The sequence below is a fragment of the Nicotiana tabacum genome, chromosome 13 (assembly GCF_000715075.1).
Source record: "Nicotiana tabacum cultivar K326 chromosome 13, ASM71507v2, whole genome shotgun sequence".
In the NCBI taxonomy this organism is placed as follows: Eukaryota; Viridiplantae; Streptophyta; class Magnoliopsida; order Solanales; family Solanaceae; genus Nicotiana; species Nicotiana tabacum.
In genome coordinates, this window is record NC_134092.1 from 83,551,660 (window position 1) to 83,566,694 (window position 15,035).

Here is a 15,035-nt window from a genome sequence, read left to right on the forward strand (position 1 = left end):
CATGATAGCTTTCATTAGAATCACGTTTTCAAGTCATAACATATTAACACATAGCCCATACTTAAATCACGTTCTCAAATAGTAACTCAACATAACAAAACCATTTGGAATACATATTGAACGCATATATCTTTTGACACAAGACTTATTCGTAATAATCAATTTATAATGAGCAACACGGGACTTACGAGACGATTGTGGGGTTCAATTATAAAAGAGAATTTTATCCAACATACCTCGCTTTGGGCTTTCCTTCATTCACTACACGGTTCAGGAAAACATACCACCTTTGATCTATTTAGAGATATAGCAAAATTGAACACAAATTAGGAAGGAGTTCATGTTTCTAGCTCATTTGAGCATTTTATCGAACATTGGGTGGGCATTATGATTTCTAGCTTCTCCTATGGTGGATTTCCTTCACCCCACAAATCAAGGTCTACCCATTTGAGCTCAATTACCTTCCCATAACCCATGATTGTACATGCATGCATAGATACACTCTCACACCCAAGAATCACACCCCTCATTAAACCATCTTCTACCCAAAATTTGAAATTGAGATTAGGACATAGAAGCTTACCGCTTAGATGAAGAACTTGTGAGTTTCTCCTTGTGAATTCTCCAACTTTCTGCAAGAATTGATGGATAGTAATCTTAGGAACTTTCCCTCTCACCCTATGGCACTTCCTCTCTCTAAAACTATCAGGTTTTTACCTTACAAATGGTCTTCAAGTATTATATATTGAAATAGGATCGGGTTAAAAAAATTAGAAAAATGAAGCCTCGATGCATATCTGCGGTTGCATATACGATCGCATAACGCTTCTACGGCCCGTAGAATGGACCACATAATGGCCCTCCAGAACTGGGCATTTCTGCTTTACTTTGCGACAGGTATGTGGTCCGCAGACCAATTCTGCGATTGCATAATGTGCCGCAAAACTTCCTTCCGAAAATATTTTATATTGGATTTGCGATGGATTGTGCGGCCCACAAAATGATTATGCGGCCTCATAATGGACCGCATAATGGTCCTAAAATTAGCTCAAGTTTTTGCTTCATTCCACGGTAGATCTGCGGTCCGTAGATCAGTTCTGCAATCGCAGAACGAACCGCAGAAATGCACTGCACTGCCAAAACTTTTCTTCACCTCCACAATGCACTGTTCAACCTAAAAAGTTCGTACCACAATGAGCTTGCGAGCCTTGAAGAATCTCTACAATCATCAACGCATAAGTCTACCTCGGCACCACAAAACCCCGGAGTTTTAGGTAAAATTTTATGAGGCCTTACAATTTCAGTATTCTCGAATGTGTTCTCTACATTGCTCGTTCCTCCACCATCTCCAAAACTATGATAATGACAATATTTTGTAGAAAACTGTGTGCCAAAAGTAGTACAACCATGGCCATAGCTACTAGGTGTTGGGTCAATTTATGGTGTTGCACTTTGTGATAACAACCTTGTAAAACTATGAAATTCTGAATAACTACTCAGTGGATCAGTACATGGCACATAAGCTTCGTTTGGAGGCTCATTCCGATTAAAAGATGGCACATTAGAAAGTAGATATGGCTCATGAAAAATATTTGTGGGCTTAAGAACCTCCTATAATTCAGTTTTAATAAACATCTCAAGCACATCAAAATTTATCATATGCCTTAATCTATCAGATGCCCTAAACAAATCTTGCAATGACTTACTATCAACAATAGGAATTTCTATATATCGAGAAATACCCTGTGTGGTCATATATGGCCACCTACCAAAGGTAATAAGCGTTACCTCGTTAGGGTTGGTTTTCATCATAATATGCAAGTTTCTAACTAGCCGCTCATATTCAACATTTAGTGGAAGTTTCACAATGGAACGGGCACCATAATAATATCTAACTGTGTTAGTTTCATAAATTATCTCACCTTCTCAGTACACCACAACCCTTACACGCTGATCAATTGACATTTTAAAACCTATAAAAAGTAGCCATACTACCCTTCCTGTTGAACTTGCTTGGTAGCCTTCTTATTTGAACCTCTTACTATTATCTATCATATCTGAGTTATTACTTGTTTTGTGTATGGACCGCGTTATGTGGGGGATCCATATGGCTTTTGGTGTGACTTGTCCGTTGGGCTGCTTATATTGGGTGAACAAGGCCCTGGATCTAAGATTTGCACTATCGTATTGGTTTGAGGAATTTCTGGAAGAATAATCCTATATTACCGCTTAGAATTTGGCAACAGCCCTTGTCGGATGTGGGAGCTCCTCGACTTATTGATTGGGTGATTGGTTATGAGTTTTTGCATGTTTCTTTCATCATTGGCAGAGTACGAAGGTTTGGAACAAGATTTTATTTGATATGAGGTTTGTTACCGGTACCGGATTTGGTAATGGAAAGCTATTGTGGTTAGAGATATTTCTATGGGCATATGAGCGATGGCCTACATTGTGTGGTTATATCTTGTGAATATATGTATGATTTGTTTTAGCTGGTTGAGATCGATACAGTGTGTGTATGCGAGAATCGAATCTTAGAAGGCGTCTTGGATGTTGAAATTTAGTTCTAAGGCTTATCAGTTAAGGTTAAAGGAAGAATCTTCAGTCGAGATTGTGTCAATGGGCTTTTATGGATTGAGGCAATGTGACATCACCCATGAGTATATGTATGAATGGTTTATATAGTGATTTAATGGTTTTGAAATGACTCTAGGCACGTTCGAGGACGAACGTATGTTTAAGTGGGGGAGAATGTAACGATCCGATTGGTCGTTTTGAGTTTTAGAATTTTGTTCGGTTGTTTGAGACTTTGAGTAGTTTCATATGATGTATTATGACTTGCGTGTATGGTCAGTTTTAGTTTTCGAGTAGTTCGAGATTGATTTGGAGGAATGACTCTCGATTTGGAGCTTTAAGTTGGAAGAGTTGACCAAGATTTGACTTTTGGGAATGAACTCAGAAATGAATTTTTATGATTCTGATAGGTTCGTATGATGATTTTGGACTCGTACGTATATTCAGATTCGGTTTTGGAGGTTCCTAGAAGAATTCGACTCTATTTCTTAAAAGTTGGCAATTTGAATAACCTAAGAGTTCATAAGTTTGACCAAGAGTTGACTTTGATGTTATTGGACTCCAATTAGTATTTTGAGACTTTGGATAGGTGTATATAGTTGAATTGAACTTGTGTGCAAAGTTTGAAAGTAATCCGAAGTGTTTAAGTGTGATTCAGATACTCTTTTGAAGGAATGAAGATTTAACAATCTAAGAGAAATTCTATTCGGTTTGAGCCTCGATTCTTTATTGTGATGTTACCATGGGTGTTTTGAGGCTTTGGATAATGGAATTGTACTTGTTGGTAGGACTGGATGCGGTCCCAAGGGGATCGGGTGTGTTTTGGATCATTGGTTGAGAGACAAGTTAAGTTAAAGATTTGGAGTTTGACCATGGTCAATATCAAGTCAAGATGACCTCTTTTTGGTCTTTTCAGTTCGTAGCGTGTTTTATGATGGAAATGCATATATGGTTTGTGTCCGGGAGGTTCCGAAAGAGTTTTGGGTGCTAAAACGAACATTCTTTTATTGTTGATTTTCTGGTGTAAAATAATTACACAAATGCCATTTATGTCCCTTAAATTTTCAGACTTCCTTTAAAACTTCAAAACATCATATTGTCACGACCCCGAACTCCCTCCATAGGACGTCGTGATGGCACCTAGTCTCTAAGACTAGGTAAGCTGATTATTATCACAATTGAGCCAGTTATTAACAATGATAATTTGAAACATAGTTTAATATAAATGCCGAAACAAAAGCGGAATAAGCCTACGCAGCAATAATCATAATAACCTCCCAAGACTGGTAATACAGAGTCATGAACTCTAGTTGAGTACATGGAATTATCTCAAGGATCGAAGTATAATACTGTTCAAATGACAAACTAACAGTACAATGTAAGGAAATGACTCCAAGGGATTGCGACAACCAAATAGCTCTACCTTGAATCCTCGCGATCACACTCTAACTTTGTCCGAGTCTGATATATCCAATACATGGCTCTGCACAAAAATGTGCAGAAGTGTAGTATGAGTACACCACGGTCGGTACCCAGTAAGTATCAAGACTAACCTCGATGGAGTAGTGACGAGGTACAGTCAAGACACTCACTAGACCAAATAACCTGATCTGTATGGAAGTATAAAGCTAATAATGGAAAGCAGAAATCAGTAAATGGCAACAAGAATCAACAAGTGATATAAACAGTAAAGCAATAAGAACACCGTGAAAATACCATTGAAACCAAATAAGGAACACAAATGACAACCAATTTATCAAGCCGTTCTAACACAAGTTTCACAACAAAATCACTCTGTGATACCTCATATCATAGTCACGAGTCACAGGTCTCAACCCACCATCACATACTCATGACACCTCATACCCACATCTCGAATCACAACCGCACGGACAACTCACGTGCCAATATCTCAATCCGCCCGGCATGATCACAAGCTCACATTCACAATTCACCCCGCGTGGTCACAGGCTCATAATCACAATCTTCCCGGCATGATCACAGGCTCATAATCACATTTCGCCCGTACAAGAACACATGGGCACGATCAATAAATGTCAAGTTTCATACTCCTAAGCTAGTATAATGGCATGCTACGGTGTATGCTTGTGCGAGTGTACTACTGCAACCCAAGTCAACAAGTAATATCAAAGACATCGAGTAGCTCATCGAATTAACAAAACAAGTCACGCAATGTGTATGACATACACAAGGAAAAGCACACCCTCACACAAAAATTGTCAACACAATGTCCCCAAGCCATCATACATCATCCCTGACATTCCCGCCATTATCTCTCTAATAGCGACCCGTATCACTCCGCCCTGACAATATCATTAGCCACCCTTATCTCTCCGATAGACACACGTATCACTCTGTATAATAGCCAACCTTATCACTCTGCCCAGACCATCACATTTGCCACCCTTATCTCTCTGATAGACACCTGTATCACTCTGTAGAATAGCCACCCGTATCACTCTGACCTTGACAATTTCATTAGCCACCCTTATCTCTCCGATAGCCACCCGTATCACTCTGTATAATAGCCACCCTTATCGCTCCGTACATTCAATAATAGTGAGATGCCACCCTTATACCACGCATAATAACAACGGTGAAATGCCACCCTTATGCTCCGCATAACAACAACCAAACCACACAACAATTTCACAAATGCTAACATCACAACAACAACATGACGTATCAATTCATATCACAAGTACCCATAGGCCACAACCTTTCCACAGATCCAACAATATCAATTTTTCCCAACAAATAGCCCACGGCTCAACACAATATATATAGAATCTCAATAACAACTAAATGAATGGGAAAGTAACTCAACAAGGAACAACACCCCCTTTAAACACGACTCCAATTAAAATAGATTAATTACTTTCGACAACCTCAGTTCTAATTAATTGGTTAAGGATAAACTCAATAGTGGAAGTATTTCAATAAAATGGGAAACTTCGGATTTTAGTGTGTGAATAGACTAACAATGAAAGAGATGGCATGCACTAGCAACTATGTCAAAATGCATGAGAATAACCCAGCAACAAAAGGATATCATGTACAACAATTTTAACTAAAAGTAACTTGACAATAAAAGAAATTACATAATGGTAAAAGCGGTAACAACTTGAGATAAAGCATGTAAGAGAAAACTCGACAAGTAAAGAATGTGACATGTAATGACAACTTCAAATAAAGCATGCGATAGCATACATGACGAATAAAAAATGCAACAGGTGCTAACAACTTCCAAATAAATACATGAAGGAAGCCTAAGAGTCTAAACCAGTCAATTTTCACATATAATCCTGAGTACGTACTCATTACCTCGCGTATACGGCTTTCACATAACACAAATAACACCAATGACTCCAACCCTAAGGGATGGTTTCCCCCACACAAAGTTAGGCAAGATACTTACCTCAAAGAAGCTATACTGATACTCTAAAATGACCTTCTCGTGTGAAACAACCTCCGGACGGCTCAAATCTAGCCAAAATAACTTCATATCATATATAAAAACCATAGGAAACAAATGAGGATAACAAAGATTCGATCTTTAATGAAAACTAAAAAGTCAACCCAAAAGGTCAACCCTGAGCCCGTGCCTTGGAACCCGACAAAGATTCACAAAATTCAAACACCCACTCTGAGACGAGTCCAACCATACCAAAATTATCCAATTACGACATCAAATCGGCCTTCAAATCCTCATTTTATATTTTTTTAAAGATTTTACAAAAATTCCCGTTTTCTCTCATTCAATTTACTAATTTAATGATAAAAATAATTATGGAATCATGAAATATAATTAATTCCGGATAAAGAATACTTAACCCAATCCAAATCGTGAAGAACCCCTCCAAAATCACCCAAAATCGATGTCTACAACTCAAGATATGATAAAAATGGCCAACTCTCGAAATATAACCTTCTGCCCCAGCACTTCCGCTTTTGCGGATAAAAACATGCACGTGCGACGACCGCTTCTGCAGGAAAAGCTCGCACCTGCAAGAACCACTGAACACAGGACATCTGCTCTCCATGCACCGCATCTGCGGTATCGCAGATGTGGAAAGACCATTGCATCTGTGCTCACTCCAGCCTCTGCTACCCTTGCACCTGTGACAAACATTGCGCTTCTACGACCGGATGACCGCTTCTACGACCGGATGACCACTTTTGCGGTCCCTGCCTTCTCCAACCAAAGTCGCACCTGCGCTCCAATTCTCTGCTCATGCGTCACCGCACCTGCGGTCCATCATCCGCAGGTGCGAAGACAGCAGCATACAGGTTCTTCAGCAACTTTAACAAGGCTCAAAATGATCCGCAACACGTCCGAAACATATCCGGGACCCCCGAGACCCCTTCCGAACATACACATAAGTTCCATAACATAATGTGGACCTGCTTGAGGACTCAAATAACATCAAATAATGCCAAAACTACGAATTGCATCTCAAATCGAATTTAATGAACTTATGAACTTATGAACTTTCAACTTCTACAACTCGCGTTGAATCATATCAATTCAACCCGGAATGACGTCAAATTTTGCATGAAAGTCCCAAATGATATAACAGAGCTATTACAACTCTTGGAGTCGTAATCCGAGCCCCATATCAACAAAGTCAACTCCCGATCAAACCTCTCAACCTTCTAAACCTTCAACTTTCCAATTTTTGCCAAAATGCATCAAATCAACCTACAGACTTTCAAATCCAAATCCGGACACACGCCTAAGTCCAAAATCATCATACATAGCTATTGGAACCATCAAAATACCATTCCGGAGTCGTTTACATAAAAGTCAAACTCCGATTAATTCTTTTCACTTAAACTTCTAAAACATGAATCATCATTCCAAATCAAATCCCAAATCATCCAAAAACCAAAATCGACCACAGACGCAAGTCATAATACATGATACGAAGCTGCTCAAGATCATAAGCTACTGAACGGAACGCAAATTCTCAAAATGATCGGTCGGGTCGTTACATATTGTTAATAACTGGCTCAATTGTGATAGTAATCAGCTTACCTAGTTTCAGAGACTAGGTGCCATCACGACGTCCTATGGAGGGCGTTTGGGATTGTGACACATATCTCCCTCATTTTAAGGCCAGATTAGGTGATTCAAAAATCTATCTTGGGTGTAATCTCACAAGGATTATTTTAGGCTTATCAAATGTAAGTTTCGGGGTCATCTAGGATCTGATTCGAGATGGAACAACTACTGTATTTTTTTTACTTGTTTCAAAATTTAGTCACTTTTTCTCATAAGGTTTTGGAGCTCGAATTTGGGCAATTTCTGAGGGAATTTGCATAATTTGGATTGGGATTCAAGCTTTTCGGAGGTTGATTTGCATGGGAAAGGATTCTTAGAGTATTAATTTAGCTTACTTGAGGTAAGTGTCTTGCCTAGATTTGTTGGGAGAATTTTTTCTAATTAATTGATATTGTTTGCTACATGCGGGGGTGATGCATATATGAGGTGACGAGCATATATGCATGTACCAGGGTTAATCATGCTCGGGGTAGATTATACGATTCTTTGTGCCTTGTTGGAATATGTAATTTTCTTGCCTCGTATTTTACTTGACTTCTATAATAATATGAATATGGATTTCAATACTAGGAACCATGATTTAGCTTATTATAACTTGATTAAATTTGACGGACTCTTTGTCAAATTTTTGATGTGCTAAATTTGGTGATCTCTATACCTAATAACGAATACATGTCAATAACCATAATTATGAGGTACTTGGGTTCCATACTTATGTTAAAAAACATGTTGAGATTTTGTTGAAATACTTGAACAATAGGATTCTTGAGGTTTATTGAATTGTTTATTGGTTGTAGAGCTGTGATTAATGTTCACATGGTGTATTTGCTTAACTACTTCTTGATGTTATTCATACTTTCTACTTTTCTTGTCATTGACATACATTGCTTGGTAAGGAAGAGTGAAAAGAACGAAGAATGATGCCGTGCTATTGCATATATATTATCATATGAGAAAGAGTGTAAAGCATGAAGGGTGATACCATACCATTTCATATACATCATTACGCACGAAGGATATAGTCGTGCCATTTCATTTACATATCATGCAAGGAAGAGTGTAAAGTACGAAGGGTGATGCCTTGCCATTTCATATACATCATTACACACGAAAGATAATATTATGCCATTTTATTTACATTATCATGTGAGGAAGAGTGTAAAGCACGAAGGGTGATATCGTGCCATTGCATATACTTTATATCTAAGGAAGAGAGTAAAGCACAAGGGGTGATGTCGTGCCATTGCATGTACATTTGTGTTTTCATTCCAAGTTGTCATTACTGCACCTATGCTTTGTATGAGACTTGTTGTTGTTACGTATTTTCTTCCTATCTTAATTGTTATTATGTTATCCATGTTTTCTATCTATTTATCTGGTCACAATCATGCTTTCCGTCTTGTTTGTTATATCTACATTTATGCCTTTGATAGTTGATGTGCTTTTATCAAACTCTTCTACCTTGCTAGATAGAGAAATATATGTCCTCCTACCTTAATTGCCATCATTACTTCTGTGCTTCTTACTCTGTCTGTTACCGTTGCATGTATGCTCTGCCTTGTTCGACATTGCTACCTGTCTACTTTCCACTTTGTTGTTACTATTATTGGCATTTCTTTTACGTGGTTGGTACTGTAATACATATTCTTGTTGAGAATGAGATAAATGCACGAAAGGTATTGCCATGCCAATTAATTTGACATACATTTATATATTTGGTGAGGATGAGATAAATGCATGAAGGGTATTGCCGTATTATTTAACTTGATATCTTGATCACATTCCTCATACTATGAATATTCGCGAATTTACTATGTTGTTTGGTAGTTATCGCTTTAAGAGAAGGATTGGTTGTGATATGGAGGAAATTGACCGTGATTTCTTCTAGTAATCATTTATTGCTTTTATCTATTCTTGTGCTCTTCTCTGTCATTTCTAGTATTGTTTTTATTGCAAATTTAACTGAACATGTTATATTGGTGGGTATCTTTTGACTTAAAAACCTCGTCACTACTTCACCGAGGTTAGTTAAGATACTTACTGAGTACATGGGGTCGGTTGTACTCATGCTACACATTTGTATCTTGCGTGCAGATCTTGGAGCTACGTAACTGTGGGAGACAAAGTCTTGCATTGAAGTCTTGCATTCAAGCTATCCTTTGTTCATGGTAGCTTAGGATGTGAGTGCCTGTTTATGTAAACTTCAAACAGATATTGTGTTTATTCTTCATATTTGTTTTGTAATCCAAATCATAGAGGCTCATGACTTGTACTATCAACCCTTAGGGTAATTGCATTGAATTCAGTTGTAGTTTCCATATACATATATTGTCGATTTCTCAATTTTGTTGTAACTTCTATTAGTTGGCTTAGCTAGCGGATTTGGTTAGGTGTCAACATGACTTAGTGTATTTTTGGGTCGTAACACTTAAAGCTATAGCGTCACACATTTGTAAAATTAATGTCAGCCGGTTGAATATAATTATAACTGAAGACGCGTTAGCACATTGAGCCTTCTGTGTAAATTAAAAATGCAAGGAAGGCGCGTTTGCTAATAAAGCCTTCCACTGATTTTAAAATTTACACGGAAGGTGCGATTAGTCAGGGCGCCTTCTTCTCAAATTATACTTAGTGGGCCGTCAAGTTTGGGGCATTAATATTACAAGAAGAAGGCTCGCTAGTGTAGCGTGCCTTCACCACTAATGTAAAAAAAAAAAAAAAAAAAAAAAAAACTGACAAACCCATATATTGTAGTAGTGCTCCTTTCCTCACCATTTAAGTCAAGCCTTCTTGTGTAATCACTATCAAAGAGACAATTCAAAAGTAACCCTGTAGTTCTGTTAGCCCAGGGAGAGCAAGATGCAGGTTACTCAAATGCCTTCAAATTCGTGAATTTCTGGAAATTCAGTACCAAGTAGTTAAATATACTTGTAAACAGTACTTTATCTTTTTAAAATGTTGTAATAGTTTATTCTATTTCATTAACTTGCCGTCAATTAGCGGTAAGAACATTTAATGATGCTCCTTTTGGGCAGGTGAGAGTTAGAGAAACGGGCTCTTTTAAGGTAAATGATGAAGCTTTGCGTTTTCATCAGTCTTCAACCACCGACTTGCTTATCTTTTACATGGATTAGTTCACCATCTGATTTGTTGAACTACAATTCTCTGTTTCTCCGATTTAGCCTAACCCAAAATTCCTTGCACCTCGCAGAATGTTTTGCCTCTATAGTCGTTCCTTTCAATGATCTCTCTATAAAAAGAACATTTGTTTCAGTGTATTGTTCTGTGACATTTGTTAATTCTCACGACCAAATAAATGTAGAAACATTAAGATGGTTAGCTCAAGTAATTGGAGCCACTACATTTTTTCTTCTCTTTTTGCAGTTCTCATTCTCATCGTTCCTTGTTTTTCTGAGAAAGGTACGTATCTCTTCCTGCTGTAAAATTGCCGTGATTAATTCTTCTTTGATTCCATTTTCTCCTGTCTTGCAAGATCAATTGAAAAGATCGAATTAATGATGAGTCTAATGAAAAAGCATGTTTCGATTTTCTAAAAAAATGTAAGGATTTTTTACATTATTGGTGTATTAGTGCATTGTAATATGCTTTAGCAGCTAATTTATCTTATTTTTAAGGTCACTAATTTCACTTTTTATGAGAAACTACATGTAGTTCTCTTTTAGGTGGTTACACGTTAATAACTGTGTTAACGTATTGTAAAAATATATAATGTTTTCAATTTCGATAAAAATGAAGGTGGTAAAAGTAGTTTCGTTTCTATGCATGCAGCCCCATATTCCACATTCGCAAAGGACGCTACATCAGCACCAGAGGTGGTATTCTTCGATTATATCGTTATAGGAGGAGGAACTTCTGGCTGTGCGTTAGCAGCAACTCTCTCACAAGGTTCCAATGTTTTGTTATTGGAAAGAGGTGGCTTGCCTTATGGTAACCCAAACATCACAAACATTACTGGTTTTGCCAACAATTTAGCAGACACTTCTCCTTCATCGCCCGCACAACTCTTCATCTCTACCGACGGTGTATTCAACCACCGTGGCCGTGTCTTAGGCGGCGGCTCGGCCGTTAATGCCGGGTTCTTTTCACGGGCAAGCAAAGGCTACGTTAAGAAAATGGGATGGGATCAAAAGGTAGTGAATGAAGCCTATGAATGGGTTGAAAAGAAAGTGGCGTTTCAGCCTCAGATAAAGCAGTGGCAATCGGCAGTGAGAAATGGTCTTGTGGAAGTAGGGGTGAAACCATATAATGGTTTTACGTATGAACATTTGTTTGGAACTAAAGTTGGTGGTACCATTTTTGATCCACAAGGTCATAGGCATACTGCTGCTGATTTATTAGAGTATGCTGATCCTACCAAAATTACTGTTTATTTGTATGCAACCGTGCAACAGATCATGTTCAAAAAAGAAGGTAACTGCTTAAATTTTTCCGAACGTAGTTTACAACTTTTAAAACTATAAATATAAATATGCCATAGACATATCTGTAACTATAAATCATCTCAAGTTAGATTATATCTAAATAAGTATGTTATTATTTTGGGACAAACTAAAAAAGAAAGCATAAAAATTACGTATTATTTTTTGGAGCAGGAATACTAACACTATCATTGATTTTTACTGAAAATGAAGCAGGAGGAAGGAAGCCAAGAGCTTATGGAGTTCGGTTTCTAGATTCAGAAGGTAATAGCCACATGGCGTACTTGAACGAAGGATCCAAAAACGAGGTCGTTTTGAGCGCTGGAGCATTGGGAAGCCCACAAATGTTAATGTTAAGTGGTATTGGGCCGGCAAAGCAATTGAAGGCCCATGGGATCTATATTTTGGTGGATCAGCCCATGGTTGGTAAGGGTATGTCAGATAACCCAATGAATGCTGTCTTTGTTCCTTCTCCACACCCTGTTGAAGTTTCTCTTATTCAAGTGGTTGGTATTACTGGCTTCAAAAGTTACATTGAAGCTGCCAGCGGGCCTTTGGAGTTGGATTGGATGCGAAGGATTGCCCATGATTTTAAAAGAATAGCTAATCAGGTGAGATCACTCTATAAAACGTAACTAATCACAGTTAATTTTTTGTAGTGAATAAGTATTAGGCATTGGTAGCTTATGTCACTAATCGAAACATCAATTAGACATAATTTGACCCGGAAAGAGGCACTATTCACTAATCAAACATTAATTAGACTCCCATCACTAATAATTTTACTTTCGTAATCATATCCTTTTAACGGGGTTCGCGAGCACCATATAATGGTTACACTGTTTAATTTAACCTTCATTTGGACATGACAAATTTATGACAAAGTTTTGAGTGGTGTTTGAATAAAATTTTTGGTATTAAAAGTAGCTTTGAGTCACTTTTGTTTTAAGAAAATAAAGATGAATTTGAGAAGCAGGACAATTCTTTCAAAATAACTATCTAAACAGTTCCACTAGTAAAGAAATTTTCCAAAATTATTCTGAGAAACTGTACAAATGCCAACCAAGAATATGCATATGATTGGAATTTGTATAGTAGTAGTAATTCTGACTAACTATCATTTTAAGGGATTGACTAGAAAAAAGAGATAGCATACTTGTATTGCAGTATTTAGAGGGATTTAATCTATACAATCTTTGATAGTGTAACTTGTAATAGTACTGGTTAGATTTCATTATGACTTGATTACCAGTTAATACAAATCATATAAATTTACTCAAGTGACATGATTGTAAAAATAGAAGGGTAAAAATGGTCATCGGTGAATTATTATTTTTTATTTTTTTTCATTTGGTGCAGACCATGGACCCATTGAAGGTACCTTCAGAAATGCAGTTCCCCAAAGGCATACCTGGGATCAACCCACACCTTCTACACTCCCCTATGCAAGCTGGTCTCATCCTAGAAAAAGTAGCAGGACCATATTCAACAGGTTTTCTTCAACTTAAAAGCAAAGACCCAAATGAAAATCCAAAAGTAACTTTCAACTACTTCAAAGATCCAAGAGACTTACAAAGATGTGTACAAGGCATGAAAACAATAGCAGAGGTCATAGAATCAAGATCTTTCTCCAAATTCAGATACCCTTATACTTCAGCACAATCTTTAATGGATACAATGTTGACTTTTCCAATTAACTTGAGGCCAAGACATTTGAGTGCCTCTATTTCTTTAGAACAGTTTTGTATAGACACAGTAATGACCATATGGCATTATCATGGAGGTTGTCAAGTTGGAAAAGTGGTTGATAGAAATTATAGAGTTTTTGGGGTTGATGGATTGAGAGTTATTGATGGATCCACTTTTATATACTCCCCTGGCACTAATCCTCAAGCCACTGTCATGATGCTTGGAAGGTAAATTTAGTTTAACAAATCTTGATGATATTTCTGTATTATTATGCTGGACTAATAATCATGGGCGAAGCTACCTTCCACCAAGGGTGTACCACCTTTCGCCGAAAAATTATACTACGTATAAGATAAAATATTACTTATTATTGTTTAAAAATAGACTTTGAACATCCTTGCATAGCTTACTGACAGAGGTTTGAACACCCTTATTGAATTTTCTGATTTCGCCTCTGCTAATAATCATAGGTGATGATTTGTATAAATGTGATGCAGGTACATGGGGCAGAAAATTTTGAAAGACAGACTTGCTGGTGGAAGGAAATAAAAGATGTTTATAGTTAATTTGTATTGGGGAAGAAAATGTTGGATTATCGATTTTTGTGTCTGTTTTCTTTATGTGGACTTTGGACAAATTCAATAAAAGTATAGTTGTAATTCATTAGTTTTGTTAAACTTTAATGTCGATGCTTTCTGGCCATATGCAAATCAGGGCCGGCTGTAGATTCAAGCCACTAAAGCAAACCACCCCACAGCTTTTGAGGCCCCATTTTTTTTATTAATAAATAGTTTTTATTTTTTATTTTTTTTTCTTAACAAAATACCATTGAATATTGTATGATAAAAAGGAACAGAATAAGATTTTTATTAAAAAATTAAAGAGAACCATTTAGCCATTTGATTGATGGTGACATTTGAAATTTTTTATTTTGATATCAATATATTTTTCCTTTTCTTTACTTTCTCATAATAAAACTTGTACCATGTACTTTTTTCCCATCTTGTTAAGCTATTTATTCTCTCAAAAATTAGGCAAGAGCATTGAATAAGTTAAATTGAGCTTTCCTTTTCATTTTTAAAGTATTCAAACATAGCAACAATTGAATTGAAGCAGTGAAATTTTATAGTGATATCCAGTTATCAACTTCTAGAATTAGGTTGTATTATATTAAAATTTTATTATTTTTAATTAAATTTTACCAATTGTAAAAATCAATTCTAAAAAATCAGTGTCCACCCATGGTG

The 15,035-nt window shown here is 37.0% G+C and overlaps 1 protein-coding gene across 2 annotated transcripts; it reads left to right on the forward strand.

The window, feature by feature from the left end:
• The first annotated feature begins 10,940 nt into the window (after positions 1-10,940).
• LOC107772908 (protein HOTHEAD-like) lies at positions 10,941-14,447 on the forward strand. Of its 2 annotated transcripts, none has more exons than XM_016592367.2 (5): positions 10,941-11,080; positions 11,450-12,091; positions 12,313-12,710; positions 13,459-14,015; positions 14,286-14,447. In XM_016592367.2, the coding sequence occupies exons 1-5, from the start codon at positions 10,993-10,995 to the stop codon at positions 14,335-14,337; spliced, it is 1,737 nt and encodes a 578-aa protein (XP_016447853.1). In that variant the 5' UTR covers positions 10,941-10,992; the 3' UTR covers positions 14,338-14,447. The 2 variants fall into 2 exon arrangements, with proteins under 2 accessions (XP_016447853.1, XP_016447854.1); XM_016592368.2 differs by having other exon boundaries at positions 12,316-12,710.
• The last annotated feature ends 588 nt before the right edge of the window (positions 14,448-15,035 follow it).